Below are 26,007 nucleotides of genomic sequence, written 5' to 3' on the forward strand. Positions count from 1 at the left end.
TCTGAGAACACAAACACGCTATCCACCACCCAGGGACAGCCCCCCCACAGTGGGTCCTCTTGGTGAGATGCCCCAAGACCCCACCCTACGCAATCCCACTCAGAACAGCCTGCAGCTTCAGCTGGGGCTGGGCCAGGGTGTGACATTCCAGAGCTGCAAGAGGCAGAAAGCCAGTGAGCCTGTGTGCTGCACGTGCCCTGAGGCTTGGGGTTGAGTCCCAGCCCAGCACGGCCCTGTCCAAGGGTCCCCTCACACCTCCCCTGTGCCAGCACTCCAGTGCCACCCCACCAGCACCACCTGGCAGAGCCACTCCTCTGCCTTCCGTGCCCTCCTCCCTCCTTTCTTTCCCCACCTTGCCCCCAGGAGTGCACCTTCCCGCTTCCCCAGGGTACTCTCCCTCACCCCAACCATGCCCTGGGCTGGTGCCCTGCTGAGACCCAATAACCCTTGAACTAAAAGACCCAGACTGTGTCAAACTCTGCTTTATTGGAATAGAGGAAACAGGCAACAGGAATCACACTCGGTGCTGGCAGCTCTAGGTCCCCTGCCACCACCCCTTTCAGCCCCAAGGCCTGGGGACTCCTGCCCCCACGGGGCTCTCCCACTTGGCTGGGCCAGGAGAGGTCTCCACTTTGGAAAACTGCACGAGGCGGGAGCTTCTGATGTGCATTTTGCTACCAGTTTCACGATTAGCAGCGAACGCCCACAATGACAGCACATGACTGGACAAGACACTTCAGGGAAGGACACACAGAAGAGTAAATCAGACCCACAGTGCCACGTGTTAATAACAGTCCCACAACAGAAGACACGACACTGGCGTGCTGGCCATACCGCACCAGGGGCAGGCAACCGACCCGTGGGAGGCTGATGGCCACAGAAGTCCTGGAGGTGGCTGGCACTTTCACTCCCAGTACTGGAAAGAAGTCACTGAACACATATGTTCACATTCTCCACAAGGACGGTCCAATGAAGGTAGCCAAAGAGCGGGGAGAAACACTTTAAAAAGAACAGAGAAAGCCTGCTTCCTGTCCCGAGAGGACACAGGGCCAGACATTGCGGGTGGCAAGGGCCCACTGCGGTCTGGGCTAGCCAGTGAGCTCGACAGGCAGCTCGCGGCCGCACAGGGCCTCCCACTGGCGAGCCAACAGCGAGATGAGCTTCTCGCGGCTCTCGGCACTGGGAATAAACACCTGCCACTGGACCTCACGGCCCTGGCCGGCTCTGGCAGGGCCACCTGGCACCTCCCCAAAGTGGTCCAGGGTGACGCTGCCCATGAGGTCATGGCCCTGCACATCGTCAAAGACGAGTGTAAGGGCCTGTGGGTAGGTCTGGTAGCCCATGAGCACGCGGTCCAGGTCACGGACACGGCGGCCGTCGTCCAGCCGGTACCGGTCTCTCTGCGGTGGCTCTTTGGCAAAGTCGGGCAGCGGGTAGTGGACAAAGTCCTCATCCAGGAGGAAGATGTCAGCGCTGGTGAGTAGGAGTGTCTTGGGGCGCAGCATGCCCCTGCAGCGCCCTGGGGGCGGGGTGCCCACCTGGAAGGCCTGCACATACAGCAGGATGCTGAGGGACGGCGCCTTCTCTGGGTCAGCCATCTTCTGGGCCACAGTGAATGTCAGGTCCCCGATCTCCTCCTCACTGGGGTAGGTGAACTTAACGCGGCTCGAGTGGATCAGCTCATAGTTTTCCAGCTTCCCTGCAGAGAGGGATGCCCACCAGGGTTGTAGCCCAGCCCGGCCGGCACTAGGGCCCAGAGAATCAGTGACCCTGAGCCACCCGCGATATCAGGCTAAGGGGCTGGCCAAGGCAGGAGAGTATTCCAGGCCCCTGTGCTTGGGCAGAGACCCATGTGACAGCAGCTCAGAGCAGACACTTGAGGTGCATCTGCTGGGTGGCTGAGGGTTTGCTGGGATAAAGGCTCTGCCATGGAAAAGCACACGCAAAACCCAAGCTGGCTAAGCAGGAAAGAGAAACAATAAGAAGTGCAGAAGGGGTTCTGGGGCCTGCTGCGGCCCCTGGGATCGGGAAGGAGAGGGGCCCACAACAACAGCCCAGGTGGTCTGTCTGCAGCCTGAGCCGGGGGGGGGGGGGGGGTACCTGTGGTCTTGTTCCCAAACTCAGAGTAGAAGTCCTTGTCGACAGGCTCAGGTGAGGGTGTGCGCTCTAGTGAGGAGAGCACAGCCATGAGGTGCTGGAGGAAGCAGTGTGTCAGGTAGCTGTCCCGTGTTAAGCAGGTGACCACCTGCACTGGGGAGGAGCCTGGGGGAGAAGGGAGCTGGTCACAGTGGTAGGCCGCCTCTCCCCCACCCCATCCCTGGGCCCTGGAGACCAGAGCCGGGCCCAGGAGGACCCACGTGGGAAAGCATCACGGGACCTGGGAGATAGCTATTTCTCGGGCCGGAAGGGCTGTGACATTTTTCTGGAAGGGGATACAGAGGCATTAGGGAAAAAGCTTAGCTTTCTCTCTTCAGGAAGTGTGAGTCAGAAACATCCTGCCCGAGAGCCCTGGGCCCACTCTCCCTGCCCGCCGGGCACTTGGCCACCTCTGTCCCGCCTCGCATCGAGCCCTGGGGGGTGGGGGGTTCTGCACCCTCAGCAGTTCCTGAAGCTGCTTCCTCCCGTGCCGGTGATCAGGCTTGTGAGCAGAGATAACTCAGCCTGTGATAACGCACCCACATACGGACGGTGGGAGCCCACTGGTGACACCGGCCTTCACCCAAAATAGGACAAAGCACAGCAAGCCACTCACCCGTCAGCCGGAAATACTGGTCGAAAAGCCCAACATTGACAGCCTGCAAGTCGCTGAGCTTTAAAACAAAGCACTGGGAGATGTGGAAGGGACTGTTGTTGTAGTCAGTGTTCTTCTGATGCCAGAAATCTACAGTGGAAAGACAGGAACCATGTGTGGTGCTGGCTCTGCCAGGAGAGCACGAGGGTCCCAGGTATGCAGCTCTGTCCAGCAGGGAGGGGGCCCCTTGCCAGCCTGGCCTCCTGAGGCCTGGCAAGGAGCCGCCCCCACTTCCATGCACATGAGGCCTCACTGGCAATGCATTCCAGGGCATTGCCAGGCTCAGCGCAGGACTGAGGGCCCCTGACAGGCCGCTGGCTAAGGTCTCCCACTGGGGTCCCACTGAACAGAGGCTGCCAACCCCACCTCGTTAGAACCAGTGCCCGGGCCCCTTGCCAGGTCCTGACTCATGTGCTGGCCTTAGGTCTCTCATGAGAGCTCCAGGAGAGAGTGTGGCTATCAGCCCCCTTCCTCAGACAAGGGAGGCTCGGCACAGCACAGCCAAATCCTGCTGCCTAAGGCCACACAGCTGGCTCTAGGACAGAGCCTGGCCTGTCTCCTCGGGCACATGCTCTGAGCTCTCAGGTGCCAGCGGGCCCTGGTGCCTACCCTGCAGCGGCTCTGAGAAGTAGCGGCGGAGGCCATCATGCAGCACGAAGTACATAGCCTTGGTCGAGAGCAGCACACAGGCGGTCACCTCCAGCCCCGGGGTCTGATAGAACACCACTGAGGACCACATGAGGTGCCTCAGCTCCTCGTTTTCAACCTGGACACAGAAGGGCTGGGTCTGGGCCCGGAGCCAAGCAGCGCCAGAGGCACACAACTCTCTTCTGGGCTGTGCCTGCCTGAGAACAGAGCCCTGGACAGGGTACACCCTCCCTCCCATCAGCCCCACTGCCCTGGTGACTTGCACATCCCCAACATGCCCACAGTCGTTGCTGAGGAGACACAGGACCCTCACTGCATCTGCTCAATTTATGAACTTGGAAGCAGAGAAGAACCGAAGGGTGAGAGATGGGTGTGGGGCAGGGTGTGTCTGGGGCCCAAGGCTAGGAGTGGCCATAGTGTGAGGGCGTGACAGGATCTCCCTCCCCTGACTGTGCTACCTTTCTCCATATGAGTGCCAGTGAGCGAGCCCAGCTCTAGTGCCACTACCTCGGCAATGCTGCTGTGAAAGAGCTCGATGATGGTGCTCCCCCGTAGGCTGGCAATGTGACGGAGTGACGGGCAGGCAGGCAGGTGCGAAGGGATCTGATTCTCCTCCGACGTGGAGCGGATCAGGTGCTCACTTGGGTAATGAGCAGGAGCCTCCGCTTGCACCAGAGGCTCGGCTGGGGCTGGGGCTGGGGCTGAGGTGTCTGCTGGGGTCTCCTCTGAGGCCAAGGCCATTGTTGGGGCCAAATCTGGAAGTAGGCCCTCCACTGGGCCTGAGGACTTTGCTGGGCCCACGGCCTCTTCCAGGGCCGGGGCTGGGACCTCCATTGAGGCCAGAGCCAGGGCTGGTGCTTCTGCTGGCACTGGGACTGGAGCTGGAGCCTCTGCTGGCACTGGGGCTGGAGCTGGAGCTTCTGCTGGGGCTGGAGCCTCTGCTGTGGCTGGGGCTGGAGCCTCTGCTGTGGCTGGGGCTGGAGCCTCTGCTGGCATTGGAGCTGGAGCCTCTACTAGGACCTCCTGAGGATGCTGGTCATTGCTACATATCCCAATCCCCCGAGAAACATTGTGTTAGCAAAGGGACCCCAAGTGGAGAGTCACATCACATACAACCTCAGAGGGTGATGAAACACATGTACCAACTGCCAAGTCTGGGGTCCTCTGGAGATTTCATCATCTCAAGGTTCCCTACAGGCAGACAGAACAAAGAAAAAGTGCCAGGCCCTCCCTCTTAGAAGATGATGGGCAGTCAGGGGAAAGACAGGCAGTGTGGTACCCCAGGGCTGGCACAAAGATGTGCCTGCTGGGATAAAGAAGGGCGTCCGTTTTCTGCATGCAGTCCCCATTGTGGGCAGGTTCTAGCCAGGCTTGGGGACAGCAAGGAAATGGAGGCAAGGTGTCACCCCTTGAGGCCTCAGCACAGAGGGGTGGGGTGCCTTGGGCAGAAGCTGCTCTCCAGCACCTCGAGACCTGATGGCATCTCTATGGAGGGCATGGGGCTTGAGCTGGGCCCAACAAGCGGACCTGATTCATCCAGGGAGAGTTTGGGAACCCCCTGGGAACACCAGTTTCAGGAGCTGGGATCAGAGGCAGAAGGCTTGAGACACTGGGGTGAGGACAGTGTCTCCACTGGTTCCAAGGACAGAAGAGAAAGTAAGGCTGTATCTCAGAGGACAGGAGGACCAACAGAAGGAGCACCCTCCAGGGCATGAGGCCCCTCTGGAGTCTTGGGTGGGGGTGAGCTGAGGATAATATGGGCATGGCTGCTCATAGGCCTCCCTCTAGCCTCAGCTCCAGATGGCCCCGAGGGAAACCCAGGGAGGGAGCCAAGGGGAAGCCAGGCAGAGGGAGGAAGAACAGGACAAGACTACCACTACTTCCTTCTCTGTCTCCCCTGCTGCAAGAAGGAAAGGAGCTTTGAACCAGAGAACTGCCCAGCTCAAACTCAGACCTCAGACCTTGCTACTCTCTGCCAACAAGTGACTCTGGAAGGCACTCATAGAATAACATGCAAAGAGAAAGCCCCTTAATGACCCAGTTTTTCCTGAAAAGGGGTACATGGCTCACCACCAGAGTAAGGCTTGTCATAGGGTGTCACAGGGAGCCAAGGGCAATGCTGACGCTGGTCAGAAGCCAAAGAGGAGCAGAGGAGCCAGGCCCACCCTGGCTCACACATGGCTCCCCCCCCATCCCCCTGCCAAGAGCTTACACTGTCTCACCTGGCCCTGTCCTCGGGAGGTTGGCCTTCCACGAGGGGGCTCTGGGACCGGGCCCCAGTCGCAGGGGTCTTGGCAATGACTACAGTCTTCAGGTCCTGCAATGAGGCCCGGAGCTGGTTGTAGATACGCAGGAAGTGGAACTTCTCATGGGGCAGCACAAAGATGGCAGTGACAAAGCGGTAGCCCACGAGCAGCTCCAGCACGTGGCCGTCTGCGAAGGCGCCCCGTGGCTGGGTACAGCTGCGCGTGGGGTCCAGCAGCACCGTGGACAGCGGCACTCGGCTGAGCTTGAAGCTGTTGCGGTTGCGGCAGTTGTGGGTGCCGCGGTTGGGCATGGGATTGAAGTCGGCCTTGATGACATTGAGGTGCTGGGGTGTGAGCAGCAGCCAGTAGGGGATAGCGGCGGACTTGACGGCCTCAGAGGGCGCACAGCAGGAGCGCCGTACGGCCGAGCAGAGTGTGCAGCTGGCCCACTCAATGTTGCCCGAGTAGTCCCCGGCGGCAGTCTGCACCATGCGCTTGTCGCTGTAGACCAGGTAGACGGGGAAGCAACCCTGGCTGCGCTCCTGGCAGCCGCCCGCCACCTTGTAGAAGGTGAGCAGTTGGCGGAGGAACTCCTGTAGGCTGGTGTGGCTACCGTAGAGCACGGGGCTGCACAGCATGGCCATGTGCTGCGGCGCAAAGCACGAGCGCAGGTCGGCATGGAACTCGTGCAGGTTGGCGGCGTCGGCGATGATGAACAGTGTGTTCTCGCTGTGCCGCACCTTCAGCACCAGGCACAGCTCCGGCATGAGGAAGCCGAACTCGGTGAGGTCACCGTGGGGGAAGCAGAAGACGAAGCGTAGGGACGAGAGGATGTGCTGGCTGCTGCCCCGTGATTCTTGGTGCGGGATCTCGAAGACCGCGATGCCGAAGTCAGTGAGCACGAGGCAGGCGGCGAACTGGCGGATGCTGCCCTGCACGTGGATCAGGAAGCACCAGAGCACCTTCAGGATGCGGATGTGCTCCAGCAGGAAGTCCTCATCTGCACCCAGGGCCCACTCTAAGGCCAGGCGCTCCTCCTCGCCTTCCTCCTCCTCCTCCTCCTCTTCCTCCTCCTCTTCCTCTCCCCGGCCACCCTCCTCCTCTTCCTCTACATCAGGGGGCCCCATTTCAAAGTAGCGGTTCTCAGCGGCATCCTCCTCATCATCGTCGTCATCCTCGCCCTGCTCGCCCTGGCCCTCCTCCCGCTGGTTGGCAGCCTCTATCCAGGCGGGCAGCTGCCGCTCAATGGCCTGTCGGATGAGTGTGCTCAGGCGCTGGATGAAGTCCTGGTTGGTGGCTGTGTAGCCAATACAGGTGAAGGGCAGGAAGATGATCTGGCCAGATCCGGGCACCACCTGGACCTCCGGCTCTGCATGCTCTGGGCTGTGTGGGGAGAGGCCAGGTCAATGGCATTCTGGGCTGGACTATCCCTACTGCACACAGGCAAAGCCTGCCGCTGCACCCTGGCCTCGACAGAACAACACGAGGGTCTCCCAAGCCCTCGAAACAGCTCAGCCCATATCCTTGATAAGTGCCCAAGTGGGGAGCCGAGACACTGGAGGGCTGGGACTGCTGGGACTGCTGGCTCAGTGCAAGTCTACATTCCCAGGGCTCAGGCCACAGGCATTCAACACTGTTGTACCCACACCACACGGGCTCTCCCAACAAAAGCCCCACAAGACTTCTCAGTCACTCAGATGCTGGCTTTAACTCCCAAGGGAATGAGAGCTCAAGGGCATGAAGTCACTTGTTGACAATGGAGCACCCAGTGGCCTCTGGGATGGGAGTCAGGGGGTCAGCTAGGTGGGTCTTAGGACTTTCACATTTAAATTCTAGCTCTTCTTGGCCACGGCTCCCCTCCGTGAACAAGCACATATAGAGCAGGGTTGGGAAACTTCTATAAAAAGTCAGGGAGTGAACAGTTTTGGGAAAGCCCATCCACATAATTTTTTTTTTTTAACAGTGCTTTAAGAATTTAACAATCAATCTCAGCTCACAGGCTATACAAAATAAGCCTGTTGGCCAAACTGGCCTTGATCTGCTGACCCCTGGTATGGGATAACGCGTCAAGCAAACTTCAGGGATCAGAATTTGGAAACAGACCAGAACCCACCTCGTTCCTGTTTATTTAAAGGAAGAAATATCTCTGAAGAACTTCTATGAACAGATTGTTAACAAAATCCAACTGGTTCCCACTGGTCCACAGCTGGGCATGTGCAGAAGGCCTAGAATGCCTTCTTAACCTCTTCCTTACCTCACACCACCAACAGCTCCTGGCATGTCCCGTAAATCATCAGAAGGTGCCTGACAGAGGAGGACATGTGGTGAGTCCCCTATTTGCTGCAGCCAGTCCCTGGCATTTACTGGGTGCTGGACCCTGACCCAGGCACCCTTCCCCATTTCACCACCCTACGAGAAGCTCCTTACCATCCCCATGTTTCTCTTGAGGACAGATTCTGGGGCCCAGAAAGGCAGAGAGAGACTCACCCAGTTATACAGCAGTGCATGGCAGAGCTGAGATTCCCACCTATAGTCTGACAGCAGCCGTGCCCCCAGACCTGGGCCAGAGCCTCCTGCCATGCTGCAGCTTAGCATGTGCCTCTTAGGTCTGGCATCTGAGTCCTCATGCCACCGCAGTGGGTCTGCATGGACAGCCTATCAATGTGGCAACTGGCCCGCAGAGGACTCTGTGAGCAGAGGCTATGTAGCACCTGGCAAGGCCCTGCCAGTGGTCTCCGGGCAGTGCAGAGGACCTAGGAGCTGGGAACCTCCTATTGTGTGACCCTGGGGAGAGTGAAAGGACGAGTGCCAAGGAGTACTGGGACAGAACGAGGACTGTGCAAACTGCCCAGGGTCACAGGGCCATGACCCTGGACTACTGGTCAGGGCTGGATGGAGGCCCAGGTACCAGGGAAAAGCCCCACACGTGAGATCCTATCACACTTGCCTTCCTCCTCTCTTCCCAAGACAGAGGGAGAAGCTCCAGAACCCTTAGCAGCAGCCAGAGAAGATGCTGGAGTCATCATGTGCCCCAGACTACTAGGGTAACATGCAGGAGTGAGCAGAAAAGCCCAGTGTGCCAGGCAATGGTGGAGAAACTCTTCCTGATGGGTGTGGGACCCAAACAATCCCCACCTAGGGCTTTCTGAACTGCCTTTCCCAGGACAGTCCACTCATAGGGGCTAAGGACCATCTATCTGGCTTTGGCCCCCCAGGGCCTAGTGAGAGAACTGCCTGTTCCTATTAGCCCCGAGAGACAGACAGAGACACACACACAAAGAGATGGACAGACAGAGGGACAGACAGGGAATACAAACTGCTCATCACAAAGCAGAGTGCACCAAGCAATGGCAGCATCTGCCCCAAACTCCAGCCACACCACCTCTACCTTCCAGGCAGGTCCTACTTCTGGACAGCCCCAGGCAGAACAGTTGATCCAGAGAAACAAGCAATCCCCAAAAGTAGGAAGAGGGTATTACCTGTCCTGAAGGGATGGACTCTAAGGAATCAGAACATCCCCGGGCAATGGGCCGGTCCTCGGGAGTCAGACTGTCGGTGGAGGAGAGGCTGCTGGCCAGGGCCTCCTCTTGAACGAACATGATACCTGGAGAGACCAGGGGTGGGCAGGCAGGGCAGGCAGGGAGAGTAGCCATTCAACAAACAGGGCTGGACCCTCAGGCTACCGGCATGACTGAGGGCCTTGTCAGACCCCCTAACCCAACCACAAGGTCACAGAAGAAAACATTAAAAATGGAAATCTTAAACTCGAAGGATAAATGACTATCTAATTTCAGAGCAGGGATAGACTTTCTAAACCTAAATCCAAAGGAAGAAATTGATATGTACGACTACATAACAACCAAAGTTCTGTAAAAAAAAAAAAAAAAAAAAAAAAAAAAAAGGAACCTAAGATAAATCAAAATGAAATGAGAAAAAAAAGTACTTGTGATACTTAACAAAGACATGTGTCTTTGATCTATAAAAGGCTCTTCAAGATAATGAGAATGGGGAGCAGGGGCTGGAACCCCATTAGGAGACTGCAAGGATGAACAGATATCCCACAAAGGAATGGCCACCAGAAAGAACACCAGAAGTGAGGCACACCCCCAAAAGGAACCACAGAAGGGCAAGCTGAAACAAGACCTTGGTTTTGTCTCACTTTGGCAAAGGTCTGACTGTCAGCCTGGCCTGGACTTGGCCTGACGGGGCAGAGGCGGGCAGTGGGGCACGAGCTGGTCTGCCGGCTGGGAGAGCAGTTTGGCAGTATGTCCATCAAGAGCCTTCAACGTGTTCACTCCTGGAACCTCTTTCTAGGAACTTGACTAAACTTGGCCCAACCCCACTAATAGAACATTTCTATGAATTTCACAGACATGCAAGGACTCGGGACCTCTTACTCGGAAGGCCGGGCCTTCTTGCAGGCTGTTTTTCTCCGAGGCTGGCAAGGACAAACAAACCATGCTCGGCACCCATGGCCTGCTTTCCGCACGATGCTCCCCACTGACCCTCCCCTGGGCCACCTCCATGGACAGCGCAGTGACTCATGCACCCCAGAAACAGAGCGTTCTTAAATCCCGCTGAGGCTGTTTTAGGAGGATAGCATGTCCAGGCCTATTATTTCACTCTGGATGTTTTCCACAGTGGTGGAGGGTAAAGACTTATTTTTTAAAACCTTTTCTTAAGTGTAGCTAGCTGGGAGAACACTGAAAATCAACCCTCAGTTTCAGAGAGGTTTGAAGGGAGCCCAGCGCTTGCCTGGTTTTTCTGCCAGTCACTGTGGCTCAGTGAAATGATTGAGCTCCAGAAGTCACAGACCCCTGTCCAGCTCAGCCGCGCTCCCTCCCCCCGCCCCGCCCGGGACAAGACAACTCATGCAGCCCAGGTCCTCTGCCCATGAGCCAGCCAAGCCAACAGCCCAAGCCTAGGTGCCTCTGCCTGCTGCCACCCCAGCCCCCGAGCAAAGCAGCAGAAGCTGTGCACAAGCAGGAAGGCGGCAAGCACACAGCCATGCACAAAGCACACTGCTCTCTCCTGGAGTCCACCCCTCTCCTCCCTCACACGCTCAGATACTACCATCCTTTGAGGTTCACCTCACCTATCACCTCCACTACAAAGCTCTCTCTGCTCTAGACCTGCCTCTCTCTTCTACAAACACCCCCAGGTCATCCTGCCCTGTTCTCCTTTGGGCACATAAGCTCACCTCCCCAAGAGGCTCCAGGTTCTTTAGGGGCACCGTCCTGGTCATCTGGAAACCCCCACAAAGGACACAAGAAAGGGAAGCCCTCACTGACCATTCCTGATGAGCCAGGAGCAGTGTTAAGCGCTTCCCCAGCATCAGCTCATGCATGCCTCTCATTATTTACCACAGTTCATCAAATCTAAGATGCGTTGGATGGGGTGCCATCTTGGTCTTAGCAGGTGTCCACGGAAGGCTTTCACACGACTCCATCACGAATACCAGCTGGCTGACAGCGACTATGAGACGCCACTGACTCAAAGACGCATCTCAATTTCAGGGAAGTCACAGGGTGGAAACGGGTGCATCTTAGAATCGATGAAGTAGGGTGTATCCACTTTACAGTTGAGAGAACAGGATTTCGGAGAGGCTGTAAGTTGCTTGAAGGCACGTGGCCAGGGAAGCTGGGATGCAAACTGAGCTGCCTCCCTCCCGGGTGCCTGCTCCTAAGCACTTCTCTATGGACCTGGTGGAAGAGTCAACTCTGCCATTTCATCCGTCAGCCCCTACTGGTCACAATCCTCCAGGGCTCCAACAAGCTGGCTACCAGCTCCTGAGATAACCAGAGGCCTGGTGTTAACTGGAAAGCACCCACTTTATTCACAAGTATGTTTGCCTGCCTCACAGGTGGGAGTGGGCTGGGAGCACAGCTGCTCCCTGAGGGAGAAATCCTGGTCCATCCAGGCAAGACCCTGGTTGGGTACAGCACATGGCTGAACACCACCATCTGCAGATTCCTCCACCTTAGTGAGAAAAAAACGTTTTCTTGCCACTACCCACCCACGCCCTGTTTGGAACTGAGGAAATGTGGACAGGGACAGTCTTTCTGCTTCCTTCCTGGACCGTGGACTGTACAAACAAGTGGTCAGGAAGGGTCACTCAGAGGATGAGACGAGAGGCATCAGAGCGCCTAGATGGGGCCCGAATTCTGTTGTTTCTCACAGAAAGGAAAGAGATGTGCACACAAAGACATCCACTACAGTTTTATTCATAAGAGGTGCAAATCTGGAGACAACATCTAAATGTCTGGTAGCCAGGAAGGGGGGGAACAGACTACAGTGAGCAGTGAGCCACTCTGTGGCACATCCCTGGGAGTGGGGCGGTGGGGGAGGGGGGCAGAGGCCTTCCTGCCCAAGCAGGGCTGCCTGCAGCGGCTCTGGGGGCAGACACCTCATCTCCCCCACCCACGGTCTGCACTTTAGCAGCTGGTTCTCCACTTGCTTGTTCACCCACACACTCACTCGTTCACCGAGTCAACAAATGCTGAGAACCGGCTGATTCCTGGCCTCGAGGACCTGTCGCACCTCCCTGTCCCCTGGAAGCCTAGTCATATGGCTCCTCTGCAGGCTGGCCGGTGCTGTGACAGGGCAGCACGCGGTGGTGGCCCCCAAGAGGGCTTTGGCCCGACGGCAGGAAAGGCAGCAGGGAAGCTTCTTCGCAGTGATACAAACCCCCCTCCCCTTTCATGTAAAAAAATAAAACCAAAATTTCTCAGTCAAGAGTGTTACAAAAGCACATTGACAATTCCTCTGGCCCCTAACACCACCGTTCCATTCTCACGAGTTCTTTCTCTGACCTCATGGTCATGACCTTGGTGTGCTGCCCAGCCACGGGCTTTCGGACCTAACCTGAGCACTTCTCCTTTCTTCCTACCCAGGCCCCCTCTCTCTGATGTGATGGTGGCAGAGCATTCTGCACCATGGCTCAATCTCCTTTGCATCCTCTGATGCCTGTCACATCCCATGTTTTGTTCGCATAAATAATGTTGCAATGAGTATTTCACCTCCCCCTTCCCCATTAACTTATCCCACTAAGATAAAAGCCCCACCAGCGGGGTTACCAGGTCAAGGGGTGGGAACGTTTTTCTGGCTCTTGAAACATAGGGTCAAACTGTTTTCCCAAGACCTCACACCAAGTTCTGCGTCTCCAGGAGCCCGGGTGGGCGGGCGGCGTTCTTTCCTGTGTGTCCCGAGCCTCGGCTCCACTCGGGACGGCACACCCTCCCCTCTTCCGCAGGGGCCGGGCCAGCAGACACTCTCATGGGACCTGCTTCACTCACTCATCTCCGAGGATGCCTGGGTTCAGAGGTGAAAGCCCTTTGAAAACGCTAAGACAGTGGGCGGGTAAAGGGAACTGGTCTTCCATGGGTCCACGGACAGCCCATCTTGGCCCACACACACAGAACTTTGGGGCTGGATCACACCACAAGAACCACAGAAATAAGGCAATGATAAAAAATAAAAAAATAAAAAAATAAAAAGCAAAAAAACATTTCCTATACAGGGGTCAGGGTGCCCGATTCAGGAAAGTCACTGGGCCTGGCGTCCCATTAGTTAGGAGCCAATCTGCCCATGCTGCCTGTGGGGGAACAGGGTCTTTATGAACAGCAGCCCCCGAGTCTGTTCCAAGGGTAGCCTTGGGGCCCCATTAGAAACCCATGGGATCCTACAGGAACTGGATGTGGGATTCAGGACAACTGGGGACCCTTGCTAAGTAAACAACAAAGCTGATACCAAGCCGCCACCCCCCCACTCTGTGCCACCCCAAGAGGTGCTGCCTATAGACAGCACCAGGCCCTCCCTGTGTCTGAACCTATAGGGAACAGGTACTGGCATCTTCCCCCAAGCCAAGCCTGGAGGCCTGGGTAGGACCTGTGCAACTCTGCTAGGTGGTGAGACATACACAATTACCTTGGTTGGAGAGGATGGGCTGGGGCAGGGAGGCAGAGGTGGGAGCCACGCTGGGAGGGGAGCCGCTGGATCGGATGCAGGGGGCCGTTGAGAGTCGGGAATCCTCACTGATCTGAGGAGGAGTGCTCAAGTCAGCCCGGGGGAGGAGAGAAAGATCAGGAAACACAGATCCTGACACAGCCACTGGGGAGGAGGAAGGAGCTCCCACCTCTCAGAAGTGTGGTGATGGTGAAGGCGTCCCTGCCTAGTCCATAGCAACCCCGTGCGGCAGAGCTGCCAACTGCCCGCCTCACATTGGTGAGGACAACCAGGATGTGAAGGGGGTGGGATGCAGCAGCCAGGACATAGGGGCCCAGAGCGCTCCATGTCCCGTTACCACCGCAAGCCAGCTCTTCCCTTCGCTGGCTCTTCACCATCACTCCTGTTGCCTCCCACACAAAGACCCACCTTCTTCTCTGGGTTGTTCAGCTTTGACTTGACCTCCTTGGCTTTCTGAATTGCTTTGAGTACTTCCACAGTGTCCAGCTCCTTCTCTGTGGTGGCTGTGCTGTCCAGACAGACCTACAGAGTTCAGAGAACAGCCATCAGCACAGGGGCTGATGATAGGAGCAGAGTGGAAGGGACCTTGCTGAGGTGTGTGCCATGCCCTAAGAGGACACAGGTGGCCAGGGGATATTCTGCCCCCTGGCGTGTGAGCTCTTCACCACCCTCAGAAGTGACCCGGGAGATCCCACACTGCCCAGTTTGTTTTTGGGAGTCCCTCTCTGAGAAGGGGTGCAGGATCCACTGTGATGGCCTCTTGGGTGACTGAGAGTGATAGAAGGCGGTGACCTGAACCAAGCCCCCAATTATGGCAAAAACTCAGATCAGTAAAGGGAGGGTCTCTGAGCTGAGGATCTGGGAGGGCAGAAGCACGGGGAACAGGCAAAAGGGTGGGGAGCCTCATCTGCAAATACAGGAGGAGGCTACGACTAGCAAGCACTGAGGGGTGGTGGTGTGGTCCATAAAGGACAGTCCCAAGGGCCTGGAGAAGAGCTGACACTACACTGTGCAGCTGCGGAAAGAGGAGAGGACGTCTTGTAAACACAGTCTTAGTGATGGTGTGAAGAAAGGGGCACTTGGGGGCTGCAAAGGGGCAAGGAGGGTGGTCGGAGGGGAGGATGCAAACACCCACGTATGTTCTGGCCTGGGATTTGGGGAGAAAGGGGAGAAGCCTGCTTCAGACTGAAAAGACAGATAAGTCCAGCTAAGGATCTGTGAGGCTGACATGGTGGCGGGTGGCCAGATCACACGCAGCAGGTGGCAGACGCTGGACTGGTCCACACTGGCAAAGGTGGGCGAACCCTTTAAGGTCCACAGTCTACAAAATACAGGGTGACTCTTACAAGCCGAAGACAGTCCCTCTACCCTTGGTCTGTGCCTGCTGTTTGGTGGGGAGCCCTCCTGGCCTGAAGCCGTGACAGAAGATGACTTGAGAGAAGCCAGAGGGAACCAGGGCAGCTGGCGCCCCCACAGAAGGGGCGGGGAAGCCTCTTCCTGGGGAGGCAGCAGACTTCCCAGAACTGAGAGGCCCTTCAGGGCCAGATGTCGTTCCGAAGCAGGCAGCCACAGAACAGGGGACACCACCTCCAGCAATGCCTGGGAGAAGCCAGACTCCAACCAGACCGTCTCTCAGACAGAACAGAACTTCCCCAGCAGCTTACCTCGGAGGCTCTCTCTCCAAACTGAGCCAGCACTTTGGTGCGGTAGTCAGGAATGATGCTCAGGGGGTTGTTCAACAGAGCCACATGCTCCAGACATGGGAGGCTGCCGATGCTCCGGACCTCCTCCATCTGCAAGAAACAAGTTCCTTTCCCTCATCTCATCCTCGAATGCTTCAGCAATAGGCCGACACGTTTGATGGCCTCTTTTCAATGAAAGACAGCTTACCGTTCCTTTTTCAAGTCCTCAACTCCCAGGCGCAGCCATCCCAGGACCCTGGGAGCCTCCCGGGCTGGGACTCACCTGCTCGATCCTGTTGTTACGGAGGTCCAGGTTGACCAGGGAATAGAGCTTGTGCAGGCCACTCAGACTCTCCAACAGGTTTCCTGCCAGGTTCAGGGTCTTAATATTTCCCAATTTGGTGTGCACCCCTTCCAAGGAGGAGAGCTTGTTGTAGGACAGGTCCAGGTGCACGAGATTGTACAGGTGCTGCAGCAGGCATCAAGAACAGGATATGCTGGTTCAGGCCAAGGCTCCTGAGCAGGCGGGCCACCACTAACAGTGCAGTGGGCCTTTAGCCCTCCAACGCCCACTTCCCTTGGACAGCTATTGGTAAGGGCAACCTTGGATCCTTGACACACCCAGGGGCCCTGTGGCACAGCCCCCCTCCCCAGTAGGGACATCACGGCCCACGGGGGAGGCATAAGCTGTGAAAATGAGGCTGTCCGTCACCGTGATGGAGGTGTATCATCTTCATCATGCTCAGTCTACATTTCCATGTCTTTCCTCACTCTTTGAAACTAGAGAAACAATCATCTGGTGCATCACTGATACCCGAAGGGGACACCAGCAGACCCCCATTTATACAAAACTCCAGGGTACCCAGACACCTTTCGGGGGCCTATGAGAGAAGACCCCAGGGTATGGCCAAATGTCCAAGGTGGCATTAGCTTCCTGAGCTCTCAGGAGAACAGGACCTTGAGAAGCCCGAAGATGGTGGCCTTTAAAGACATGAATTACCTGCAGATTGTCCACGACCAGCACTCCATTGTGACTCAGGTCCAGGAACTCAATCTTTGGAATCAGTTTCTTGTGAAAGAAGAAAGAGAGCTCAGGTTACTCTAGGACATGGGACCCTCGGTGGCCTTCGCAACTGGTGATGGACACTGTGGGATGCTTCCTCCAGATACGGACTCCCCAGCCAGACATCTCTGTGGGGCAGCTGCTGTGACACCTTCCGTGCCCACTCAGTAGCCCGTCCCAGGAGCACAGAGGGTCTCCAGTGCGGAACACGGTCCACTGTTCCTATGAAACACCTGGCTTGCGAAAATAACAGTGGCAAGGTTCCAGACGGAAGTAAATCCCTCCGTCTTCTTCAGCCCTGCCCAACCCCACCAAAGAGCACAAATACAGGTATCACTCTCTTCTTGCCCAAATCCCATCTGGATATCACTCTTACGTGGGCATGTCTAGAATCTATGGAGTGATTGTTCTACTGCACTCCCTGGGAGTAAATGTCCTCGTTCATTTTGTTTCTGTATCAAACACGCAGATGCTTCATTGGACTCTAACCACTACTTCACCTATTTTAATTAATTCCACTTTGAAATTAAAAATTTTCAGGCATACACAGAACACAGAATATAGATTTTCTGTGGTCCTTCTAGAAAAGGCCAAGTTAATTACCCAACCTTGGGGTTTGATCAGGCCAGAGAAGTCCCTGGCACCTGTTGCTGAGAGCATACCACAGACTCGTCGATCTCAGAGATGCTGTTGTGGCTCAGGTCTAGGGTGGTCAGTGCCTGCCACGTGGGAATGACGGCGGTCACAGGGCCTTCCAGGGCCGTGCCTTCTGGCTCCCACTCATCAAATTCTGACGCTTCGGGAACAAGGACTTCCTGTGTAAGAACATCTGTTGAGCACCACACTTGGCCCTCACGCAACACAATCATTGCAAAATTTCAGGAAGGGCTTCAGCATATTTAGCATGTGGAAGTACACTTGCATTAAAATGGGCTTCAGTTCATATGGGTTTTTTTTGTTTTTTTTTTTTAGTTCTTTTTTTTTTAGTTCATATGGTTTTAAGCAATTGTGAAATAACAGAAAAGCTTAGTAACAGAACAGCCACTTGGAATGTGTTCTGACCCTGCTTCATTAGCAAATGCTTTTCGAGCCAGAAGAGCCTTTTGCTATGTGGTGATGCCTTTTCTGGCTTAAACCTCAGGAGCTGAAGATCAGATCATGGAGTTTCCAGGCAACTATCCTTTCCAAGCTGGCACTATAGCCCCCACTGAGGACAGTAGGCCATCACTGTCCATGACTTCACAGGGTAGTAGCATGGACACAGAGGCCCCATCAAAGGACAAAAAGGAAGGCCTCCTTGGGTTGGCAGTTATGCCCAGAAGGCCTTTCCTCCCTCAATGGATCAATATGGGCCCTTTGAGTCAGGCGGCAGGGAGTGCATCGGAGAAAGGCTGGGTTGTCCCCAACACCCTTGCTCTTGACGCAAGCCTCCTATCTCAGCCAGTGGCCTCAAGACTTGGCCAAACCCAAATCTGGATCAGACGCTACGTCATAAAAGTAACCACTATGTTTGTTCTATACCCAGAGAAGGATTTGAGCATTACTAAGATGTAATCCGTAAAAAGGTAAATAGAAAAGAAACCCCTCACATTCTCGAGTATTTCTGTTACTCACACACAAACAACAGGGACCAGCATTTCCATGACCTGACCTGTCTACTTCAAGTCCATTCAAAACAAGATATAGACAAGTACTAAGCCAGGGCTTTTTAAGCTTAGAGAAACATTGATATCGATCTAATAAACATTCTGTCACTTGCCACTGCCTAGCAATTTGTCACATCTAAAAATCACTTTTTGGTGGGGCTTGGGGTGGGGAGACCCAATTCTTTCAACTATCTTGTTTAACAGTATCGCTTTTTGATGAAGACAGACTAAAGCATCCCAGGGATTGTTGAGCACTGGGGAGACCTGCATGAGCACAGAGCTGCCCACACCCATACTCAGCGCAGACGGGTGGGACACCACAACGTAGGATCCTGCCCCTCGGTGCCCCAGGCAGGAAACAGGTGGAGCTTACCTTCATAGAGGTGGCAGAGAAGCGGACGCTCATTGTGGCTAAGGTGGGCTTTGACGCAACTAGTCCCCGGATGTGCCTGGCACCACAGTGACTAATCTGGAACAAAGAAAAGCTGTGCCTCAGAAATGGCTGTAAGGGCTGACTTGGGGCTTGGCAGGTGGACATGAAGAATGGGCTCTGGAAAGCAGAACTTGAGAGCAGAGGGCCTCTGGCGCACAGTGAATACGATGGGCCCTCTTGCTCACCCAGCCCTACTTTACTGGCCTTGGTTGTCCTACACAAGGGAGGGATAGCTACAGGCCAAAGCATGCCCATGAACACCACCCATCTGCAGACCCCAACTCTGGGGCCTTAGCATGCAAGCTGAGGCTGGGTTGGGCACTGCTCTGAGTTCCCAGTCCTTCCTCAGCCAGCACTGGTGGAGGCACACACCCTAGGTTCCCAGTAAGGGGCTGCGGTCCTCAAGTTCTCTGCGACTAGCCCAGAATGCCGCAGGCAGAATAGTCCCATTGGTGGCAGAGGCTGAATTCAGATCCCAGCTTCTCCTCGTTAACTGTGTGGTCCTGGACAAGGTTCCTTACCTCCCTAACCCTAGGTTTCCTCAACTGCAAAATGAGAATAAAAATACCCATTCCACAGGGCTGTCGGGAAGTTTCCATCAAGAAGTGTCTATTGGGGAACCTGGGTGGTTCAGTGGTTGAGCATCTACTGTAGGATCAGCTGGAATCCTGGGGTTCTAGGATGGAGCCCCACATCAGGCTCTCTGTGGGGAGCCTGCTTCTCCCTCTGCCTGTGTCTCTGCCCCTCTCTCTGTCTCTCTTATGAATAAAAATTTTTTTAAAAGTGTACATTAAGACACAGGGTTGAACACAAAAGCTATGCTTGAGAATTAGACACTTTAAAGCATTTTTAAAAATTATGTTATTGAGTCCCCTCACATTTAAAAAATGTTAACGGGGGTCCCTGGGTGGCGCAGCGGTTTGGCGCCTGCCTTTGGCCCAGGGCGCGATCCTGGAGACCTGGGATCGAGTCCCACGTCGGGCTCCCGGTGCATGGAGCCTGCTTCTCCCTCTGCCTGTGTCTCTGCCTCTCTCTCTCTCTCTCTCTGTGACTATCATAAATAAATAAAATTAAAAAAAAAAAATTTTTAAAAAAAAATAAAAAATGTTAACGAATCTAGCATTGTGAACCCAGGAATTTGGTAGTGAGTAAACAAAGTATTTCCTGTTAGGTGTGGGCATACTGGAGGGCAGAGAACCCTCAGAGCCCTCTGCTGATCTGCCCTGGGAAACACAGATTGGAACTGGCTCTGCCTGACCCCCAGGATGCCCTCCCAGCACTTCAACTTGAGCAACGAGAAGAAAGAGCCAACAAGCACTGGTGCTCCATCCTGTCCAAATGCTGTCTGTGCCCAGAACAGACATGCAGAGCAGCCAGGAGCAGCAGAGGCCCCTTTCTCTCCACCTTCAGATGGGCCTGATTTAGCTAGACGGGGCCTGTCACATAGTGACAAACACAAAAGCAACAGCACCTTATGGGTAAATCCAGACTCTCTCTGGCCCACAGATAACCAGAAGCAAGAGGACACCCAAGTGCACTCAGCCCAGCTGAGCCTCCAGGGCCCTGGGCCTTACCTCCACCTGATGAAGAGACTTGAATATTGACAGATCAAAAGGCAGGAGTTGCTCTTGAATGTTGCTGGTCCCAAAAGGTCCTTCTGTGCCAGAAACCTGTGGCCAGACACAGGGCTTGAATCAGGGATGCTGCTGTAAGCGTTCCTCAGCCATATTCATGGGGGCAGTGCTGTACCCACCAAACCGGACTCACAGACCTCCACACACCACTTGCGTGGTCAACAAAGCAGGCTAAAGCCACAGTTTAAAGCAAGGGGGCACTGGATCACGACTGCCCCCTGGTGCTCACAGCCAGAAGCACAGTGCCAAGAACACCAAAGATGGCCTTCCTTGTCCCAGGGCTCATTTGCAAGCACCTTCACACATGCTGCTAGCCAATGAGCTATCAGGACCCACCTGGGCTATATGCCCACAACTGAGCGGCTCTCTATTACCAAGCTGCCACAGCTTTACCTTAAGGTACTTAAGGCGACAAGTGAAGTCCAGGATGTGCCCGAGGTCGGTCTTGGCATCCCCACTGGCACACGTGGGCTTTCCCTGCTGCAGCTGCTCGGTGACCGCATAGAGCTGCAGGGGCCCGATGGCAAAGACCTCGCCGGCCCCCAGGAGCAGTTCTCCTGCAACAGCCATGCCCCACAGTGTGAGCACCCAGCCCCACCCACTGTGCAGCCAGGGCATCTGCCCACCTGGCCAATGGTTAACAAGCACTAGGCAAGCACCCTTGGGACAAAGCCATGGTCCTGAGCTCAGGCTGAGCACAGGGCAGACCCAGGACACGTGATTACAAAGGAGGAAGGGTCATGAGAATGTGCAACTGGGGAGCCTCCCTCAGGTGAGGCCGAGTCAAAATCTGTGGCCCTGAACTGGAATAAAGCTGATGTGAGGCAACACCTGGGCAACAGATCCACGCTACAACCTCCAATATGCACACACCTCAAGGTTAGATGAAGCCTGAGGTGCCAGCCCCGTGCAGGACCTACAAGGAGGTGGGGTTCTTAAACAGTTCTTGCTCTGCTCCTCCTAGCCATGTACCCTCAAGCAGGTTCCTGGGCCTCTCGCCTTCAGTGTCCTTTAGCTGAACCTCCCAAGAGGGAGGCAGTGGGATGTCCAATCTGAGGCTGAACAACAGGAAACACTCCATGCTAGCTACTGTTACTATGTTCTCTGGCAGGGTGATCACCTAGGATTGGTTTCTGGTTCACATCTAATCTCTCTCGGGTAAGGACAAAGCAGGTGCAAGAGGGCAGCATGTCATCCACCTTCCAGAACTCCATCACAGGGCTTTGGACTATATCCTGAGCTTGGAGTTAACCCCCAACATGGGGTCTCAAAGAGTGCTAAGGTCAAAGACCACAGCTTCTTAAGACCTGGCTGGTGCAGGGCAGGTGGGCAGGTAGGTAGTCAGGCTTGGCTGTGGCCCAGGTCCAGGGATTTGAGCAACCCCAGGGAGGTGGGCCCTGGTTATGGTTCACTGGCACAGCACAACAGATGGGATACCGCACCACCCTGAATCCCACTCTTTTGGGAGATTCCCAGCTACATACCTTTTTCAAAGAGCTCCTCAGCCAGTGCTGCAGTGATTCCATTTATCTCCTGAGAAAACAACCCACAGTTAGAAAATCCCCTGCCCCCAACCACTGGGACTCACATTCTCTGCTAGCTACTCTGTTGCTTCAATGCCGACTCTCTAGAAAGTTAATATAACAAGTAGAGATTATAATATACAATAAAGAGAATAAACTACAAATTAAAGCACCCAGGAAGGGATATTGAGTATTTCCAGTTCTGTGGACATGCGGAACATTGCTTTAAAGGAAGAACAGAAATGGCCTATTGCAGCAACTCTTAGCACACACGGGCTCTCCTGATGCACAAGACCCAGGGGGCTGGCAAAGCCTGGCTACTTCAGAGTCCCAAAACTGGCCCCAGAAGATCCTGGGAGAGGGTGTGGTAGAGAGGAAGTCCTGTTTCATCTAAGAATGACTGTTTCTACTTTCATGTTTCAAAGGTGTCTTAAACAGTGAGTGCTTGCTCTCTTCCTGTGCTCATCCTTCAAGCCTTTCAACAGTCTACTTGGCCCGGGGTCCAAAGAAAGAGGCTGGAAAGGACTTCCTTTAAGGAGGCCTGAAAGACAAAGCCCTCAGTCATAGTAACAGCTGGTGTGCTGGGATGTGAACCATGCTGGGCAGCGCCTGAGCACTTGCTACGTACCGGCACACTCAGTCGCCCCAATGCCCCATGTGAGGAAGATGGTATTTTGAACCCAGTTTCACAGTTGAGCAAACTGAAGTGGAGAGGCACTGTACTCTTACTAATTTTACACGGCCAGAAAGTAGCAAAGCCACTTAGCCTCTCTCTGTACATGATCCATTGCCTCAGGGCTTCTGCATGTAATCCTGGGGATGGCAGGGCCCCCCCAGTCCCCAGCCCCACACTGTGCAGGTAAGAATTTTAACGAATTGACAGATGGCAGCCAACTAGACTTCTGGTAAACAGGCCCAGATGGAGGCCATGCAGTTGCCTTCGTAACTCATGGGAACATCTCTGCCACTGGGATGTGCAATTCACATGTTTACGAAGGGACTCAAAAGGCACCAGGTTGCCGGAGACAGGGTGTCCTTTTCCTGTTTTGCTTTGTGGTTTGTTTGTCTCCTTCTTATCTTTCATACATGATGGATATGCTAAAGGTTGTTTATATGCTGCAAATAGCTTCTCCCTGTCATGCGTGCCTCTTACCTTTGTGGTGGTCTTCCTGACACAAAGATTTTTCATTTTCATGGAAATTGTTTAATCTGTGATTCTTTTCCTTTGTGACTTCACGGCTCTTCCCCCACCCCAAGATTATAAAGATATTCTTCTGACTTTTTTTTCCCCCCTCTAACGTTTTAAATACTTTATGCTAGCTTTTAAAAATGTTTTTATTTCTTTAAACTGCTTAAAATTCAGTTTACATATAGTGTGAGAATAACCCTCCTTTAGCATCACAAAAAGCTTAAGGGAGAAAAATGAGCACATGTGGGCCCCAGCATTAAGGAGCACAGGGTCTGGCAAGATCCGAGGTCAGATGCAAAGGGGTCAGATGCAAAGGGGCCATCAGACAACAAAGGCTCTGAGCAGGAGAGGGCTTCAGCCAGGGAGGGAAGAGGCTCTCAGCTGTTGAGACTCAAGTTCAACTTCAGTCTTCTGCAACAACTTAAACTCAATTATAGCTTCCCTGACTGGAGTGAAGAACTGAAGATGAGGGAGAGCTTAGAATGATCCAAAAGCTTGTTTCTCTACCAGCAGTTTTAAGTGCTGTGGCTGGTCTCTAAGTCAGCACTTCCCTGGCCTGCTGCTGTGAGCATCACCTGGTGAGCTTGAAAGACGCAGGTTCCGGAGCAACAACTCTCTGGCCCATGCTAGTGACACTGGGACTCCCTCGGGAAGGTCTCCCTCAGGAAGGGACTCCCTGCCCTCCATTCACACCTAATAATGTTATGGGGGTTTTTGGATAGTTGGCCTCAGCACCAGCTAAGGGGACAAGGCTGGCATTTCCGGAAAACACAGAAAGCTGCAAGATAGTAAGGGCCAAGGGCTCATGCTCAGCAGAGAGCAGGTTTTTCAATTCTGAGCAATCTAAAAGGCAAACTATGTGACAATTTCTTTCTCTGCTTCCCTGCTGTTCAGGCACAGGAAGCGCAGCTGCTATAACACTGTCTACTTTTGCAACAATACCTACTTTGTTTCCCAGGCTTGCCTCCACCTGGGGAGACTTCCTGAGCGAGGAACAAATAGATTCCTTGGGCCCCTGAATCTAGAGTACCAGTCTCCTAAGAGAAACCTGTTGTTGACCTCCTAAAGAGTTCTGGCTAAGCCACCCTTGCATACAGAGTAAAGGCGTGCAGTCAGTTCCCACCCTCCCTCCCCCCAATCTAAGCCACTGCAGATTCTGCTGGAAGGTCACCTGTGGGAACAGGTGACTCCCACAGAGATCATGCAATCTGGGCTGAAGGGACCCAAAGTGCTTTGGGGTGCCACAAATGTCTGAATTGAGGATGTATTTTTTTTAAAAAAGGCATTCTTTATACCTCAAAAAATTCAATTAAAATGAAATTAGCTAACAAAAAAATAAAAATAAAAAAAAATAAAATAAAATTAGCTAACATTTAAAAAACCATTAGCACCCACCCCTAAATGTGTTATAGACCCATCAATTGGCCACCTGCCAGGATCCGTGCTGGTGTGCACCCTTGGGCATCAGTGTGAGCTGCACATAAATGTACCATGAACTGGTTGGGCTGTAGGTCAGCAGCTGCCACTCTGAGCATGGCCTTGCAGCAGAGCCCTGTGACCAAGTACATCCCACAGCAAACGTGCCTATCTATGCTCAAGAAATAAGCCCAGGCCAGCCCAATGCTTCCACTTGGCACACAAGCACAGTCCTTTTTAATGGGACACAAACAAGGGACTCAATCACATGTCACTGTATGGTTCACACACACATATGCTGTGTGTATGTGGGGTGTGTATGTGGGGGTGCTATATAACTCTTATTTCATGACTGTGATGAGGCATTCTAACAGAAATTGGACATTTTATACATAATTTGGCTTCAAGTAAAAAATTACTATTGACAGATTGAAGCCTAAAGTTTCAATGGCGAGAGCTTCAAGGCCATAAGCCATTAAGTGAGTTGCAGAGAAATCTTTTTATCACTTACATACAGCCTCAGCACTTTACAACTGCGACAAAGGATGGAGGTGGATGCTAAGACTGATGTTAAGATAGTAACAGTTGGGCACCTGGGTGGCTCAGTTGGTTAAGCAGCCAACTCTTAATTTTGGCTCAGTTTATGATCTTGGGATCATCAGGTCAAGCCTGCCATCAGGCTGCACACTCAGCACAAAGTCTGCTTGTCCCTTTCCCTCTGCTCCTCCTCCAGCTTGCTTGCTTGCTCTCTCACAAATGAATAAACAAAATCTTAAAGAAAAAAGTTCCATCCTGATTTCAAATTTCTTTTTTTTTTTAAAATTTATTTATGATAGTCACACAAAGAGAGAGAGAGAGAGAGAGAGAGAGAGAGGCAGAGACACAGGCAGAGGGAGAAGCAGGCTCCATGCACCGGGAGCCCGATGTGGGATTCGATCCTGGGTCTCCAGGATCGCGCCCTGGGCCAAAGGCAGGCAGGCACCAAACCGCTGTGCCACCCAGCGATCCCTCTTTTTTTTTTTCTTTAAAGATTATTTATTTATTCATGAGAGATACAGGCAGAGACACAGAGGAAGAAGCAGGCTCCTCGCAGGGAGCCTGATGCAGGACTCGATCCCTGGACCTGGGATCATGCCTTGAGCCGAAGGCAGATGCTCAACTGCTGAGCCACCCAGGCGTCCCTTTTTAGCTTTTTTTTTTTTTTTTTTAATTTTTATTTATTTATGATAGTCACAGAGAGAGAGAGAGAGGCGCAGAGACACAGGCAGAGGGAGAAGCAGGCTCCATGCACCGGGAGCCCGATGTGGGATTCGATCCCGGGTCTCCAGGATCGTGCCCTGGGCCAAAGGCAGGCGCCAAACCGCTGCGCCACCCAGGGATCCCCCCCTTTTTAGCTCTTATATTTAGGTCTTTCATCCATGCTGAATTAGTTTTGTTTATGGTGTGAGGTAAGGGATTCCAACTTCATTTTTTGCAGTGTGGATTTCGATGGCAAGAAAAGAAAGCACTTCTCTTTGTGGCCAACTCTGAGATGGAGAGTCCAGGGGCCAGGGCAGCCCTGTGTTGCAGTGAGTGGGCATGCCTTGGCACTGGGCCTATTGCTGTGCTGTTTCTCTCCATGTAACTTTGGCTCAGTACTCCTGGAATTCTCAGTGACAAACCTCATCCCAGCATCCCACGAGAAGAGGTTTTCAAATTCAATGAAATCGAATCCCAGAGATCTTCTAGCACACCATTTTGAGGGAGGATGTCAGTCAGTGGACCTGGGAGG

General features: G+C 53.9%; 1 protein-coding gene across 5 annotated transcripts in view; it reads right to left on the bottom strand.

Annotated features, from left to right (window-relative positions):
• Positions 1–466: 466 nt before the first annotated feature.
• NISCH (nischarin) overlaps positions 467–26,007 on the bottom strand; it is a 33,927-nt gene continuing 8,386 nt past the window's right edge. For 2 of the 5 annotated variants that reach the window (XM_077858646.1, XM_077858647.1), the window contains exons 4-21: positions 21,593–21,641; positions 20,502–20,665; positions 20,049–20,144; positions 18,415–18,510; positions 17,058–17,210; positions 16,333–16,401; positions 15,616–15,801; positions 15,315–15,443; positions 14,059–14,172; positions 13,612–13,723; positions 9,165–9,289; positions 7,940–7,989; positions 5,662–7,068; positions 3,947–4,481; positions 3,401–3,557; positions 2,753–2,881; positions 2,101–2,262; positions 467–1,699 (exon numbers count right to left, since the gene is read on the bottom strand). In XM_077858646.1, coding sequence (XP_077714772.1) covers positions 1,089–1,699; positions 2,101–2,262; positions 2,753–2,881; positions 3,401–3,557; positions 3,947–4,481; positions 5,662–7,068; positions 7,940–7,989; positions 9,165–9,289; positions 13,612–13,723; positions 14,059–14,172; positions 15,315–15,443; positions 15,616–15,801; positions 16,333–16,401; positions 17,058–17,210; positions 18,415–18,510; positions 20,049–20,144; positions 20,502–20,665; positions 21,593–21,641 — 4,344 coding nt within the window. In that variant the 3' untranslated portion in view covers positions 467–1,088. Of the gene's footprint in view, positions 1,700–2,100; positions 2,263–2,752; positions 2,882–3,400; positions 3,558–3,946; positions 4,482–5,661; positions 7,069–7,939; positions 7,990–9,164; positions 9,290–11,889; positions 12,997–13,611; positions 13,724–14,058; positions 14,173–15,314; positions 15,444–15,615; positions 15,802–16,332; positions 16,402–17,057; positions 17,211–18,414; positions 18,511–20,048; positions 20,145–20,501; positions 20,666–21,592; positions 21,642–26,007 lie in introns of those variants that run through there. The other 3 variants (XR_013357867.1, XM_077858648.1, XM_077858649.1) reach the window with 3 other exon arrangements.

This window comes from Canis aureus, chromosome 19 (genome assembly GCF_053574225.1).
Source record: "Canis aureus isolate CA01 chromosome 19, VMU_Caureus_v.1.0, whole genome shotgun sequence".
Taxonomy (NCBI): Eukaryota; Metazoa; Chordata; class Mammalia; order Carnivora; family Canidae; genus Canis; species Canis aureus.